The sequence below is a fragment of the Corythoichthys intestinalis genome, chromosome 21, assembly GCF_030265065.1.
Source record: "Corythoichthys intestinalis isolate RoL2023-P3 chromosome 21, ASM3026506v1, whole genome shotgun sequence".
In the NCBI taxonomy this organism is placed as follows: Eukaryota; Metazoa; Chordata; class Actinopteri; order Syngnathiformes; family Syngnathidae; genus Corythoichthys; species Corythoichthys intestinalis.
In genome coordinates, this window is record NC_080415.1 from 33,960,424 (window position 1) to 33,974,037 (window position 13,614).

General features: G+C 41.4%; 2 protein-coding genes across 4 annotated transcripts in view; one reads left to right on the forward strand and one right to left on the reverse strand.

Annotated features, from left to right (window-relative positions):
- Window positions 1-1,218, reverse strand: part of atrnl1b (attractin-like 1b) — a 115,768-nt gene extending 114,550 nt beyond the window's left edge. Inside the window, exon 1 of the mRNA XM_057825718.1 lies at window positions 347-1,218. Within this exon, the coding sequence (XP_057681701.1) occupies window positions 347-549 (203 nt within the window). The 5' untranslated portion in view covers window positions 550-1,218. The remainder of the gene's footprint in view (window positions 1-346) is intronic.
- A 2,570-nt stretch (window positions 1,219-3,788) lies between these two features.
- The window catches only part of afap1l2 (actin filament associated protein 1-like 2), a 62,446-nt gene continuing 52,620 nt past the window's right edge, over window positions 3,789-13,614 (forward strand). The window contains exons 1-4 of one of the 3 annotated variants that reach the window (XM_057826475.1): window positions 3,789-4,453; window positions 8,218-8,271; window positions 8,336-8,464; window positions 9,966-10,299. In XM_057826475.1, coding sequence (XP_057682458.1) covers window positions 10,284-10,299 — 16 coding nt within the window. In that variant the 5' untranslated portion in view covers window positions 3,789-4,453; window positions 8,218-8,271; window positions 8,336-8,464; window positions 9,966-10,283. Of the gene's footprint in view, window positions 4,454-8,217; window positions 8,272-8,335; window positions 8,465-9,757; window positions 10,300-13,614 lie in introns of those variants that run through there. The other 2 variants (XM_057826478.1, XM_057826476.1) reach the window with 2 other exon arrangements.

Here is a 13,614-nt window from a genome sequence, read left to right on the forward strand (position 1 = left end):
TGATCGGACCCGACATCTTTAGTCATAATATTACAAGATTTATGTCATAATATGACAAGAAAACAGTAATATTACGAGAATAAATAATATTAATAATATTAAGACAAAAAATCCAATAAAATGAAAAAGAAATGATAACCTTGTAATGTTGTGTTTTATTATATTTTACAAATAAAGTTATTCTTGGACTATGATGGTCTAAATCTCATATCAGTTTTTTTTTCCATAAAATTACGACTTTATTCGGTTTTTTTTGGGGGGGGGGGGGGGGTGACCTTAACACTCAAAGGTTCGGGCACGTTCCTAAATGAGCCATTGGGTGATATTTTGCGTAAAATGGACTTACTTGAACCTGCCCTGGCAATGCTGGCACTGGTCGCCCACCCATCCTGGCTCGCACACGCACGACCCGTTGACACATTTCCCTGACAGACACGACTTGTCGCAGGCTTTGGGGGGTGACGCGTTGGCAAACACGAACAAATGGACCAGAACCCACACCGCCAACCAGTATAGGACTTTCGCCGAGCATCTCCTGGAGGGATCCATTTTTAGGAATTGTCCCGAAACACCGAGGAGAAAGGGCGACTTCGGAATCGAACAGAGCTTTAAGACGGACAGCAAAAATTCAGCATTCCGAAATCCGGGCAACAAAGTGGTTTCTTCTGACAGAAAAAGAGGAGGAAAGCAAGGATGGAGCTGGTTCAAAGTGGGACTTATCCGAGAGCTAACGCATCATTAGCCTGCTTAGCTTCTCCGCAGCGTCCCGGCAGCATTGCTTCACGACCGCTCCGTGTCTCCTTTTCAAAAAGCTGCCATTTTTAACGCGTCAACAAGCCCCCAACAATACACGAGGGGTCCTTCCACCAGCCGCAGAAGCCGAGGCGGACGTCGTCCGCGGGAGAACAAAGGCTCGAAGCCCCCCCGGAACCAGCGAGAGGGCTGCGGCCGCCAACATGTATCTGGAGCTCCGGGAAGGAGGAGGCGGAGGATGAGGCTGGACTCTCGCCGACTGGACGCGGGTTTACGGAGCGCTCGTCGCGGCCGATTCTATCGCCGCTTACTTAGCCTTTCCGAACGTCGACTCGACTTCAGTGGTGATTCATTTTCTTGTTAATTAAGCGACTGGAGAAGAAAATGACGGTTGTTGCCGTCTAAACATAACAAGAATCGGCTGCGTTCGCGTACCAGTCAGCTCATCAGGTTGGGACAACTAAACAGATGGTGCGCATGCGCAATGGGCAGTGACTACCATTTAAAGGGACAGTATGCTTATTTGGAGGTTGGGAGCCAGTTCACAACAATAACAAGTTACGTATATTTATATATGTGTGATTTATTCGCTAAGTTAATGTTTTCATATTTACATTTTGAATTAATACTTGGAATAAACAACATAAAGGGAAGTTATCACTGTTTTCATCACTCTAATTCTTGTACCACGCATGCGAGCTAGCCAGCTAATACTCAATTTCACCAGCAGATAGCAGTGTGACATAACGTTTTAAGGCAGTTACAAACTGTATAATCATTACTTTTTCATTAACATTTTAGCTGTGTTTTCTTTTTCTAATTTTCAGTATGTATTGGGCGTCCATAAACGCCAATGGCAGGCTGTGAGTTAATTTATGAAATAACATCATAGACTTCATAACCTATTGACATGACACGAGAATTGGGGCTGATTCATAGGGGTCCTATTTTCAAAAACTTCAAATTCTAATATTTTCAAAACCAAAGCTGCTACCGACCTAAAACCAAAACAGGCATATATGAGTCTCCATGAGCAGCGGCATCAAAAAATTCAAAGTCGTTCCCTTATAAAATCCAGAATAGTTACTTTTTATACAAGTATAACACAACTTAAAATGGCTATAAAAGTCTCAGATTTTACACTAGATGCACAAAAATCACCAAATGCAGAGATAATCACCTATATTTTAAGGATCAATAGCAATATTTAACATGTCATATAATTTTTTTTACGAAAATAGCAACTTAATTTTGTTTTTTTATTTACTGCAAGTTTTCAAGAGCTAATAAATCACTCAATTTAACACCAGAAACTTAATATTTGATGAAAACATGTAGAATCAATTATAACTAATATGTAAATAGATTATTAATAAATTCTATATACAATCACAACTTATTATAGAATACAATAGTCCTTTATAATCATTATACACTATATAGTGTTTGCGAATGAGGCTAGCGGCCGACTAACGTAACAAAGCTTTTCTGGTGAAAATTCTTGTAAACATATGCTTAAATCCCCGAATTCTTCATAGATATGGACGTCAAACAGTCTCGATTCTTGGTTAAAAGCAAAGAAACCGTGCAGTTAGCGTTTATTTTACGTATATTATCGAAGTACAATGCTACTCTGTTAGCAAATGAGGCTAGCGGCCGCCTGGTGTAAACAGAGCTTTTCTGGCGAAAAATCTTGTGAATAAATGCTTAAATCCCTGAATTCTTCATAGATATGGACGTAAAACAGTCTCAATTCTTGGTTAAAAGCAAAGAAACCGTGCAGTTAGCGTTTTTTTTTTACATATATTGTCGAAGTACAATGCTACTCTGTTAGCGAATGAGGCTAGCGGCCGCCTGGCGTAAACAGAGCTTTTCTGGCCAAAAAATCTTGTGAATAAATGCTTAAATCCCTGAATTCTTTAAAGTTATAGACGTGAAAACAGTCTTGATTTTTGGTTAAAAGCAAAAAAACGTGCAGGTAGCATTTATTTCGCGGAAATATTGGCAACCACGAGGCTAGTCAGTTACGAAAATTAGCCGTCTCCATGTATAAACAAAGAAGAAAATTCCTGCGAATAAATGCTTCAATCACGTATGCATGGTACGAAAAATAGAATATTTACCTTGAATCCTCGAACAAATCACTACTAAGACAATCCTTCCTGTTTGTATGCGGTACAGCTTTCGTAGTTCTTCAAAAATCCAAGCTTAAATCCGACATGAGCATGTGCCGTCTTCGGCTGTTACTTAATGATGCTCAGCCCCCTCTGATAAGGCGTTACACAAAGAATGATGAAGTTTCACGTCAATAGGTAATGAAGTCTATGAATAACATTAAGGCCGTTTGATCTGTTGTTTCCTGAGTTTGAGTGTTGTTAAGTATTAATTTGTCAAATTATTGCTTGCTCAATGTAAAAACAGTCCTTTTTCGGAGCGGATCTGGTTTCTCTATCGCCTCCAATGAGTGAAAAATAGCCACGTCTGTAGCCACTATTTTCCCACGCTTTGAGCACCCTTCCCCACTTCCCAGCAGGTTTCATAAGAGCAATATTATTGTTCTGTACGTCTTCTCCTCTTTGCAAGGTGTTCGTGGACTTGCGGCCCTTCCCCAAACAAGTGGAAGACAGCCAAAAGAGACACTGACTTTGCTTTTCTTTGGAAATTCCCAGACGAAAGAGTCAGCGGAGGCACCGCATTTGATGAAAATGCCCAAATGAAAGGCATGGGAGATGAGAGAAGGGGGGTCTTTTCTTTTCAACCTACCAACTTGGCTGGGGCCCAAGAATCAACGAGGATTCAGTGACCTCTGACCTGTGATTCACCAGGGAGGAATGCTCTTTATGTTCCAATGGCCAGTGGGAAAAAGACCCAAAGTGATGCACCTTTTCATTCCAAATGTTCCCCCCAAAAAACTGAATGTAAATCATTGAATGCAGCAGAGAACGCCTGCTGCAATCCAGGAATTCCCCTCGCCGGATTATTAACTAAACACTTTGTCTGCCGCAGACGGAGCGTTAGGACGGCTCAGACGAGACCACCCTCCGCTTGGATTAAGCACACATTATTTTGTTATGAGTCGACTCATCGGTTCGTATATAAATCATGTTATTTACTGTTCTATTAGTTTGACATCATGGCTGGTGTATATCAGTGGTCCCCAACCACCGGGGCACGGACTGGTACTGGTCCGTGGTGCATTTGTGCCGGGCCGCAGAGAAATAAATAATTAATTAACGACTGCAATCTGGCCTGTAGTTCTTGACACATCAATATCCCTGTCTACTCTATACACTAATCGGGTAAAGATTTGTACAGGTCGCCATCTAGTGGTTGGCCGCAATTACTAGGGTGTTTGCACAGCTATAGCAGCCCAGCGCCAGTCAATGTAAACACTAACTTTAGCTGCTGTTGGTTGTGTGCTGTGGGCGTCGAATCTTTGGACAGCTTTTTTACAGGGAAAGGCCACCTGCTGAGCCAGAAGAGGAGCCCACAACCAAGTGCATTTTGCATAATATGTGGCTAAAAGCTAGCAAACGAGGCAACAAAAGCGAATGAACTGAGAGCATCATATCTCGTGGAGAACTGTATTGCTAAAGACTAGAAACCTTTCACGACTGGAGAAGAATTCATTATGCCTGCAACCAAGGATATTTGAAGTTTTAGGAGAGGCCACAGTTGAAAAAGACTAATTCAGTGAATGGTGAGTTACATTTTCCCTGCATTTAATGTTTGTTTTTAGGCCCGTCGTGTTATTTTATAATTACTGTAATTTTGTGCCACACATTGCCGGTCTCTAGTGGTAAAGGTTGAGGATCACTGGGCTGTAGTACAGAATAATAATAACTGTTCATATAAATGAAGTTGTGTTGAGGAAAAAAATATACAGTGCTGGCCAAAAGTATGGACACCCTGCAATTCTGTCAGATAATGCTCAATTTCTTCCAGAAAATGATTTCAAATAAATTCTTTGGTAGGAATATCTTCATTTATTTCGCTTGCAATGAAAAAACACAAAAGAGAATGGGGAAAAAATGTAATCATTATAATTTTACACAGTACTCCAAAAAAGGGCCGGACAAAAGTATTGGCATCCTTTGAAAAATCATGTGATGCTTCTCTAATTTGTGAAATTAAGAACACCTGTTACTTACCTGTTGCCCATAACAGGTGGTGGCAATAAGTAAATCACACTTACAGCCAGTTAAATTGGATTAAAATTGACTCAACATCTGTCCTGTGTCCTTGTGTTTACCCCATTGAGCATGTAGAAAAGAAAGAAGACCAAAGAACTTTCTGAGGACTTGAGACACAAAATTGTGAAGAAGCCTGGGCAATCTCAAGGCTACAAGTCCATCTCCAAAGACCTGAATGTGTCTACCGTGCACAGTGATCAATAAGTGTAAAGCCCATGGCACTGTGGCTAACCTCCCTAGATGTGGAAGGAAAACAAAAATTGACGAGAGATTTCAACGTAAGGTTGTGCGGATGGCGGATAAAGAACCTGGATTAACATATAAACAAGTTCAACCTGTCCTGCAGTCCGAGGGTACAACAGTGTCAACCCGTACTATCCGTCGGCGTCTGAATGAAAAGGGACTCTATGGTAGGGTACCCAGGAAGACCCCACTTCTGACCCAGAGGCATAAAAAAGCCAGACTGGAGTTTGCCAAAACTAACCTGAGAAAGCCAAAAATGTTTTGGAAGAATGTTCTCTGATCAGATGAGACAAAAGTAGAGCTTTTCGGGAAAAGGCATCAACATAGCGTTTACAGGAGGAAAAAACGAGGCCTTCAAAGAAAAGAACACGGCCCCCACAGTCAAACATGGCGGAGGTCCCCTGATGTTTTGGGGTTGCTTAGCTACCTCTGGCACTGGACTGCTTGACTGTGTGCATTGAATTATAAAGTCTGAAGACTACGAACCAATTTTGCTGCATAATGTAGGGCCCAATGTGAGAAAGCTGGGTCTCCCTCAGAGGTCATGGGTCTTCCAGCAGGGAAATGACCCAAAACACACTTAAAAAAGCACTAGGAAATGGTTTGAGAGAAAGCACTTGAGACTCTAAAGTGGCCAGCAATGAGTCCAGACCTGAATCCCATAGAACGCCTGTGGAGACACCTGAAAATGGCAGTTTGGAGAAGGCACACTTCAACTCTCAGAGACCTGGAGCAGTTGCCCAAAGAAGAATGGTCTAAAAATCCAGCCTAGCATGGTAAGAATCTCATTGATGGGTACCGGAAGCGGTTGTTCGCAGTTATTTTGTCTAAAGGTTGTGCAGCCAAGTTTTAGGCTGAGGGTGCCAATACTTTTGTCTGGCCTATTTTTGGAATTATGTGTAAAATGTAGGGCTGTCAAAATTATCGCGTTAACGGGCGGTAATTAATTTTTTTAATTAATCAAGTTAAAATATTTGACGCACTTAACGCACATGCCCCACTCAAACAGATTAAAATGACAGCACATTGTCATGTCCAATTGTTACTTGTGTTTTTTTTTGGTGTTTTGTCGCCCTCTGCTGGCACTTGGGTGGGACTGATTTTATTGGTTTCAGCACCATGAGCATTGTGTAATTATTGACATCAACAATGGCGAGCTACTAGTTTATTTTTTGATTGAAAATTTTGCAAATTTTATTAAAATGAAAACATTAAGAGGGGTTTTAATATAAAATTTCTATAACTTGTACGAACATTTATCTTTTAAGAACTACAAGTCTTTCTATCCATGCATCACTTTAACAGAATGTTAATAATGTTAATGCCATCTGGTTGATTTATTGTTATAATAAACAAATACAGTACTTATGTGCAGTGTGTTGACTGTATATATCTGTCTTGTGTCTCATCTCTCCATTCCAACAATAATTTACAGAAAAATATGGCATATTTTATAGATGGTTTGAAACGCGATTAATTACGATTAATTAATTTTTAAGCTGTGATTAACTCGATTAAAAATTTTAATTGTTTGACAGCCCTAGTAAAATGATAATGATTTAATTTTTTTCTCATTCTCTTTTATGTTGTTTCAATGCAAGAAATATAAATGAAGATATTACTACCAAAGCATTTGTAATTGCAACCATTTTCTGGGAGAAATTGAGCATTATCTGACAGAATTGCAGGGGAGCCAATACTTTTGTTCAGCACTGTATAGACCCTACCCACCAACGTCACAAAACCACGTGCTCGCTGTATGGTTCCGCCCGCTTGTCCGTCATTTTGTCTCTGTATTAGCATTGGTTTCAATTGATCGAGGAATTTAAAATGCATTTCATGGAAGACCCGGTGCTTTCTGATGCCGTAAACTCACTGGATGTGTTGCATAAAAGGCGTTATGTGGAAAAGCTTCGTTCTATACAGTCGCCAGATCCATATTTGATGCCCAAATCGATGTTTTTCGACCCACTGTCTTCGCCCTGTCTGCCTGACATCTGCTACGCTGATATTTACAATTATCTTGTCCACACAAAATCAGCCTATTCTCACGAAAATTTGAAAAACTTCAAGAGCTTGGAGGCTTATAAATACTTCGTTGCTGGTTGGGTGAAACAGGTCCTCGTCCACGAAAATTCGGCAGGAATCTATCTTGTGCTTGGAAAGGTGAGTTACGAAATTTTCAATTCAAAATCTTTTGTTAATGCTAACATCCACTGTCAAGCCTAATGTATTTCATGTCGTTTGTCAATGGAGTTAAGGCTTTTAATGTTTATATGGTTTAGCGATAGCACTCTCACTACATACATACGTGTATGTTGTCGGTGATTAGCCTAGCAATGATCTTAATTTTGGTTATTTGTCAGCCCAAAACCCTCTAAGTATGTCTTAAATGCATCTTACCGGATATAAAATGACTACTACATAGTCTGTGGTGATTTTTTGGTGCCCAGTTTTCACGTCGAATTGCAGCAGTCCATTTCGCTCTCCTCTTTGGATCCCTCGGAATACGGTAAAACTTCAAGTCTCTCCTTCCATCTTCTCTGTTAGTGCAACCAACAGCCACACACGCCTTCACCATTTTGATTATTAATGTTAAGGAGCAGAAAAACAAGCCGTAAATAGGAGGAATGTACGTAGCCGTAACAGGTTAACACTATGTTTTGACGGACAATTGGGCGGTACCATTCAGGAGAGCGGAGTTGTGACGTCACGTGGGTAGGGTCTATAGCCTATATATCAGGGGTGCCCAATCCCGGTCCTCGAGAGTCCCTATCCAGCTTATTTTCCATGTCTCCCTCCTCTAACACACCTGAATCAACTAATCAGGATCGTTATCAGGCTGCTGCAGAGCTTGCTGATGAGCTGATCATTTGATTCAGGTGTGTTAAAGGAGGGAGACACAGAAAAAAAGCTGAAAAGGGGCTCTCGAGGACCGAGATTGGGCACCCCTGCTATATATAATTATGCTCGAGCGTATGACGTGGCACTCACAATGTTTCCGTCCCTATCGTCATGTTGGAAGCAGGAAGTTCGGTGTCAGAACTCCGGGAAACATAAACAGTGAGGCATTTCGACACAGGTAACTCTTTAAAAATGTTTGGAAATTATTGTTTGGTAAAGAATTGCAACAACCGATCGAATAGAAAGGAGAATGTACAGCTCGACGGAACCCCATTGAGTTTCTTCCGGATCCCTACATGGAGAAAAGGCAAGGGAAAGGTCATCTCTGAACTTACCAAACGTTGAAGAATGGCATGGGAACATTGAGCAAGGTAAATCTGTTTTCTAAAACACAGCATTGATTTGTCACTTAACTATCACAGCTTAGCACAGCACAAATTCAGATGTCAATGACAATGAAAATGTAAACACACATTGCCTACCTTTGCAAGAGCGATGGTGTTGCAGTTTGCTACGGTCATAATGTGCAGGTCCTGCACCCATACGCAGCAAAACTGTTCGTAGCTTTGCAGCGATTTGTAGTTTCGGAATTGCTGATGAGTGTAGTAACTTACACCAAACACTAAATACAGCATGATGTCCATTTCGCGTAGTGGTGGAAGCTTGTCGACATCTTTATTCCATTTGTGTTCGGCTTGCTCGGAAGGGTCTACATCAGGGGTGTCCAAACTTTTTGCAAAGGGGGCCAGATTTGGTGTGGTAAAAATGTGGGGGGGCCGAACTTGGCTGATGTCCTTTACGTAGAACAATATATTTGAGCAAATTTTAGCAAGCCATTCTGTGTGTCACATTTTCTTTATTATGTTTTTTTAATTGATAATTTCAACAATCTCACAACTAGCCTTTGTGGCGTTCTCTTTCAACTCTCGGGCTCTTGCTTGCGAAATACTGCTGCTGTCAAATTAAACTAGCTTCAAGTTGCTTCAATATCTCGCTGCGAATCTTCCCTGTAATCTTGTCGTACATGTCAGCGTGTCTTGTTTGGTACTATCGCCTCACATTGAACTCTTTAAAAACAGCGACTATCTCTTTGCAAATGAGGCAGACACAGTTGTTGTGTATTTTAGTGAAGAAATAGTCCAATTTCCACCTATCCTTGAAGCGTCGGCCGTAGCAGTCAACTTTTTTTTGTTCATTGTCGCCATTTTAGAAAATTGGAAGGGTCACACGGGGTAATGTTGCTTAGTGATGCTGCCTTTTAATAGGTAAATGAGGAGCAGCATTTAGTGTGTAAGCTACTTCATATGCTGGCAGTAGTACTGCTGAACAATTTATTAAGACTGTGTGTGGGCCAGATGTTATTGATTTTATGACAGAGGCTGGGGGCCGCATTTGGCCCCCGGGCCGGACTTTGGACATGTCTGGTCTACATTGTTCACATTCTTAAGTTTGCTCACATATCTGTCCTTAGCCGTGGTAACAAGTTTGTCTCTGTATCAAACTGGCAAATTTTCCTTACTTTTTTCCATCTTTGGCACTCGTAGTTGAATTGTATTTGCCGTTTTAAGTTTAAATGTCCCGTGATGCAGACGTGCTTCCAATATGGCTGTGTTGCATTGTCGCAAATCTCGCATGATCCCGTGTTGGTGTGAGTAAACGCTCGAGCCTAATTACTTTATTTAAAAGAAAATTTAAAAAAAGGGGGGGGGGAATCAGACATTGTAAGCAGTTACTCACAATGTTACTCATGACTTGAGTATTCTTTTCAATGAATACTTTTTTACTTGTACTCGAGTAAATTTTAGAATATTATTTAAAAGTAACGCTACCCTTTCTTGAGTAAAAAATTTGGACACTACCCACCTCTGCTAGGCACCACGGGGTCTCGGAGGGCTTCTTTATATTTTTCGTGAGACAAACTTGGACTTGAACACTAAAGGGGAGTTTCCGGCTGCTTTTGGAGTGTGTTGATGCTGCAGGCGGCGAGGAGGAGGAGGAGGAAGCGGTGAGGGACGTGGTGTGCGGTGAATTGGCCAGCGCACACGGCGCGAGAGGACGTGTCGAGCCGGCTGCCGCTTTGCCGAGCCGCTGCCGTCTTTTTCCGGGGACGCCAGACGGGCGGCCGTCGCTCTGATCCGCAAACTTTTGGGGAACGCTCGGCTTGTATGAGTGGAGCGGGACGAAGAGGGAATGGACAAGCACAAAGGTTGGTAGTTTCTCATCTGTTTAAAGACCAAAACACTTAACAATGTCAACCACAAAAACTGTTGAACTCACTGGCTCCCACTGACGGAAATAGACGTCAAACGTTTTTAATCTAGGAAGGCAATTGAGTTCTGCCAGGGAGTTTTGTTGTGCTTATTTAGACATACACAACCCCTAGAGAAAAGTATGGAATCACCAGTCTCGGACGAGCACTCACTCAGACATTTTATCATGTAGAACAAACTCGGATAAAAAGCTTGAAAAAATAATGAAATAGCTCAAAAGTGCAACTCTTTAGCATTCAGAAACACTAAAAGAAATAAATTAAAAAAACATTGTGGTGGTCAGTAAATGTTAGTTTTATCGAGCAAGTGCAGGGAAATATATATGGAATCACTCCATTCTGAGGAAAAAAATATGAAATCATGAGAAACAAACAAAGAAATAACAATCAAACCATGTCTAGAATATAGTAGCACTGCCTCTGGCTTTTATGACAGCTTGCAGTCTCTGAGGCATGGACTTGATGAGTATTCTTTATCAATTTTGTGCCAATTCTCTTTGATTGCTGTTGCCAGATCATCCTTGCAAGTCGGAGCCTTGCTGTGGACTTTTTTTTTGTTTTGCAATTTCCACCACAGGTTTTCAATAGGGTTGAGATCTGGGCTATTTGCAGGAATGCTTTTAAGTTTTTGCTCTGTGGCGTGATGCATTGTATTCTTGGAAAATGTCAAACATATTTTCAATTGAAGGGCTAAGAAAGCTGTCTAAAATTTCAAATGTAAACTTTTATTGAAGATTTAACCACAGCCATCTCCCCAGTGCCTTTGTCTGACATGCAGCCCCATATCATCAAGGGCTGAGGGAATTTTTATGTTTTCTTCAGGCAGTCATCTTCGTAAATCTCACTGGAACAGCACCAAACAAAAGTTCCAGCATCAACACCTTGTCCAATGCAGATTCTTGACTCTTTACACCTTGTCCAATGCAGATTCTTGACTCTTGACAAGGTGCTGACAATGATCAGCGTTACCTGGTCCCATGCTCACCCATCTGTGCAATCAAGGCAGTGACACAAGGGCTCAGTTTCAATAAGGCTACGTTCATACTACAGGTGTTCATTCACGAATCCGATTTTTTCGTGTTTTTCCGACTCGAGTGAGGCATTAACTTGACTGTCTGAACGTGACAAGTCACATAGATCTGGACCATTTCAAATCCGATCTGGGTCACGTTCGTATGTGGTTCAAATCCAATCTGGGCCACATTTTTCCAGACTGTCGCGGCGGTCTGTACTGTCCAGTCTCTCAAATTGGAATTCATGCAGGAATTACGTCAGCAAAAAGCGAGAGAGACTCCACGGTAGCGGTGCAGCTGTGCATTATTAACGCCTAGCTTGCCTTGAACACGGCTTTTTAGGAAGGGTCGGACTTGACAACAGTCATTAAAAAAATAAAGATGGGTTGAGGATAAGCCTGAGAATGATCGGTTTTCTGTCTGCTCCATATAAGCAATATTTCAACATTGCTTACACGGCCGAGAGTCGGGGCAAACTGCGCGTATGTGTGTGTGACATGCACGGACAGTGCGTGCATGCTATCGATCCATATACTTTGAATATAAGCCTAAACTGGGATTATTTATGTCTGTTATTTGTGTCCTCTTTTTAAAAAGCAAAATATGATATCCCTGGAATGACGGATGACAGCCAGCATGTGTGGTCATTTGTTTTGATGCTTCTGCGCATGCGGGTCGTCTTGCTCAACGCGTGTCGGACTGCGAATTAGTGCGCATGCGTAATACTTGAACGGTCTCAATGGACAAAGGCAGTCTGAACGGGCACGCCAAAAAAACAGATAACAATGGCTAATAAATTGACTTTTAATTGTTCAATTGGTTTCAGAAATGGCTCATATGAAAGCTAAGACCCTCCCAAATGATCTTGAATGTAGAAAAATATATTTGTTTCACTGAAAAAAGATTTATCATTTAATGAGGACATAAAGGTCATAATTTTGGCAGGACAAAAGTTTTGTCGCCTACAGAAAGTAGAGTGAAAATTGAACAAAAAATGTACTTCAAATACAAAAATATGTTACATAACATAACGAATTAAGTAGTGGTGCTGTGAGATCCAAATTTAATATTTTGTATGACTTCCATGGGCTTGAAGGACACCATCCATGCGGTTCGGCAAGGATTCATACAATTTATTGATTTAGTCATCAGGAACATCAAAGAAAGCAGTTTTGCATGCCTCCCAGAGTTCATCAACATTCTTGGGTTTCGTCTTCCATGCTTCCTCTTTCATCCTACCCCAGACATGCTCATTGTTGTTCACGTCTGGTGACTGGGCTGGCCAGTCCTGGAGGTTCTTGATCTTTCTCCACTGCAGCAGAGCTCCACAGGACCTGGTCACCTGAAGTCCCTGTGTCAACCAGAACAGTCTGTCGAATTCTGTCAAGAAACGGCCTCCATGGTCAAATCAGGGCCCAGAAACCAGCATTAAACAAAAGACAGTTAAAAAACCTTGTGGCATTTGCCAAGGCCCACAGCCTATCAAAACAATGGACGCAGGAAAAGTGGCAAAAAGTGGATTTTTCAGATGGATCTTCCATTGAATTACACCAGAGTCACCTCAAATATTGCAGGAGACCTACTGGAGCCCGCATGGATCCGAGATTCACTCAGAAAACAGTGAAGTTTGGTGGTGGCAAAATCATGGTCTGGGGTTACATCCAGTATGGGGGTGTGCGAGAGATCTGCAGGGTGGAAGGCAACATAAGTAGTCTGAAATATCAACAAATCTTAGCTGCCCCTTATATTCCTAACCATAAAAAGGGACAAATTCTGCAGCAGGATGGTGCTCCATCGTGTACTTCAATCTCTACCTCAAAGTTCCTCAAGGCAAAGAAGATCAAGATCCTCCAGGACTGGCCAGCCCAGTCACCAGACATGAACATCATTGAGCATGTCTGGGGTAGGATGTAAGAGGAAGCATGGAAGACGAAACCCAAGAATGTTGATGAACTCTGGGAGGCATGCAAGACTGCTTTCTTTGATGTTCCTGATGACTTTTATGAATCCTTGCCGAACCGCATGGATGCAATCCTTCAAGCCCATGGAAGTTGTATTTGAAGTACATTTTTTTTGTTCAATTTTTACACTACTTTCTGTAGGCGACAAAACTTTTGTCTTGCCAAAATTCGAACTTCATGTCTTCATTAAATGATAAATCTTTTTTTAGTGAAACAAATATATTTTTGTACATTCAACATCATTTGGGAGGGTCTTAGCTTTCATATGAGCCATTTCT